Source organism: Pyricularia pennisetigena (assembly GCF_004337985.1).
Source record: "Pyricularia pennisetigena strain Br36 chromosome Unknown Pyricularia_pennisetigena_Br36_Scf_21, whole genome shotgun sequence".
Classification (NCBI taxonomy): domain Eukaryota; kingdom Fungi; phylum Ascomycota; class Sordariomycetes; order Magnaporthales; family Pyriculariaceae; genus Pyricularia; species Pyricularia pennisetigena.
In genome coordinates, this window is record NW_021940933.1 from 57,064 (window position 1) to 59,488 (window position 2,425).

At 50.6% G+C, this 2,425-nt stretch overlaps 1 protein-coding gene across 1 annotated transcript; it reads right to left on the reverse strand.

Moving 5' to 3' along the window:
• Positions 1 to 640: 640 nt before the first annotated feature.
• Positions 641 to 1,041, reverse strand: PpBr36_11367 (uncharacterized protein; the record flags this gene model as incomplete). The annotated part of the gene is made up of 2 exons (XM_029898469.1): positions 641 to 954; positions 975 to 1,041. 2 exons carry the CDS (start codon positions 1,039 to 1,041, stop codon positions 641 to 643), a joined length of 381 nt encoding a protein of 126 aa, XP_029743215.1.
• Positions 1,042 to 2,425: the final 1,384 nt, after the last annotated feature.

Below are 2,425 nucleotides of genomic sequence, written 5' to 3' on the forward strand. Positions count from 1 at the left end.
TACGGCCGGTTCAGGGGTCGATTCGATAGCCTGTTCAGGGGTTGGAACGGCCGGTTTAGGGGTCGAATTAACGGCCGAATCGACGGCCTGTTCAGGGGCTACGGCCGGTTCAGGGGTCGAATCGAAGGCCGAATCGACGGCCTGTTCAGGGGTTGGAACGGCCGGTTCAGGGGTCGAATCGAAGGCCGAATCGACGGCCTGTTCAGGGGTTGGAACGGCCGGTTCAGGGGTCGAATCGAAGGCCGAATCGACGGCCGGTTCAAGGGTCGAATTAACGGCCTGTTCAAAAGTTGGAACGGCTGGTTTGAAAATCGAATCGACGGCCGAATCGACTGCCGAATCGACGGCCTGTTTGGGGGTTAAACCCTGTTGGGCAGATAAAAACAAATCCGTTATCGAAAGCAACGAATTCGGGCTATCTGGGGTCGTTGGGCTTATTATAATAGGGGTATTAACCTTACGGTTAATAGGGCTATTGGGATCGTTATAACGCATGCGTAACGCCGGCCTTTGGGTTGGAGGCGAAGGCGTATTGGCCTGTCGTTTGTGGCCGGGGGTCGGGCCTACAGACGAGGCCGCCCGTAAACGGGCCTGGGATAACGATATAACCCCCGTTAACGAAGGGGAAAAGGCGGAGGGTTTAAGGGCCTGCGTAGGCCTTGGGCCCTGCGTGGAGGTTTTGGAAGGTCCTGGGCCCTGCGTGGAGGTTTTGGAAAGTCCCGGGCCCTGCGTGGAGGCCTTTGCAGGCCTTTGGACCCGGGTGGGAGCCCTGGAAAGCCTTTGGACCTGGGTGGGAGCCCTGGAAGGCCTTTGGACCTGGGTGGGAACCCTGGTCGGCCTTTGGGCCTGCGTGGGTTCCGTTAGCGTATCGTTCGTTATATGGGTTAATAAAGGGGCGGGGGCGGCCGACGTAGGCCCTGGGGCCTGCGTGGAGGTCGTAAAAGGCCGTGGGCCCTGCGTGGAGGTTAACGAACCCCCATCCGTCGGCCGTTTTTGGGTGGAAATTTTCGACGATCCGGCCACATTGTGGATTTTGGCCATATGGGTTTTAACGCCAATATTCCCTTTGCACGCCGTTGCACAAACGGGGCAGGGCGTTAAACCCAACGGTTGCAATTCCAACGCCGTATACCGGCTCGTAACGTGTTTTTTCCGTATATGGTCGAGGGGATCCGCGTACGAACCAAGGCACGTTGGGCAAATAAACCCGGCCATGGCGGCGGACAAAGGTAAAATAAAACAAAATAAACAAACAAATAAAACAAATAAATAAAATAAATGCAAACCAAATAATAAATATATGCAAATTTGCACACGCAAAAATTGCAAAAAACGCGGTTGGATTAAAAATAAAAGGAAACATAAAAGGAGGGAAAGGGATATATATAATAACGGATAAATAAAATAATAATAATAAATATACGTATAATAAATATAAATAATACGCATTATAATAAATAAACGCATTAATAACGTATATTAATAACGCATATATACCAATATTAATAATGTCACGGCCAGGGTAAGCATAGCACGGAAGCTAGTCTATTGGCACCTATCGACGAAGATTCTACTCTGAGGAGAGGAAAGGAAACAAACAAAGTTCTGAGCTTGACGCGACGTCGATAAAGGTATCACCCTGGTGGGTCGTTGGTCAGGGGTCAGGGTTAGGGTCTGGTGATCTCATGGTCCAAATGTCACACTACCCCCTTCCAAACCTCGTATGTCGACGCAGGTGATCATGCGAGGCTCTTGTCAAGTTAACCATGTCGTCGCTTTTTCCTTTTACCGTTCAACTCTCCATGCTCTGGCACATTATCCTCCTGATTCGGTTCGTCCAACTTATCCTCGGCAGCGGCTTTTATCCAGATTGCCAATCGCTTCGGCGGTCCTGCGGCATCTTTATACTTCTTGTGGAAGTCGTCAAGGGCTGTCGCTGAATTTTTGAAGTTTTCAGCCGGGTACCACGTGTCGTCTGGATCACATCCTTGCCATGCGACCTGGTATTGCAATGTCTTACTCCGGCCAAATAATCGGGACGCTAGAACTTTATCGACCACAAACTCTGGTTCTCCGTTGATCTCTTCTGGCGGAGGTGGCTCTCTTTTCTGTTGTGGTAATGGGTCCATTGCGGCTTTGCGGAGGCGGTCTGCGTGGAACAAGTTTTTTCCTTTAAACGATTCAGGTACGTCCAAAATATAGCTATATCCTCGTTCTTCTAGAATCTGCCATGGTCCGGTCCACTGTGAATCCAGTCTGGTCGTCGGTGCGGTCGTCGGAAACCCTTTTTTCTTGACGAAAACATAGTCGTTAACCCCAAAATCTACTGGTCGCCGCTTTTTGTTGGCTTGTTCTTCCTGCCTCGCCTGCGTTTTTAGCGCGTTTTGGCGAGCCAACTCTTGGACTTCTTTAGTCTGGCGGACGA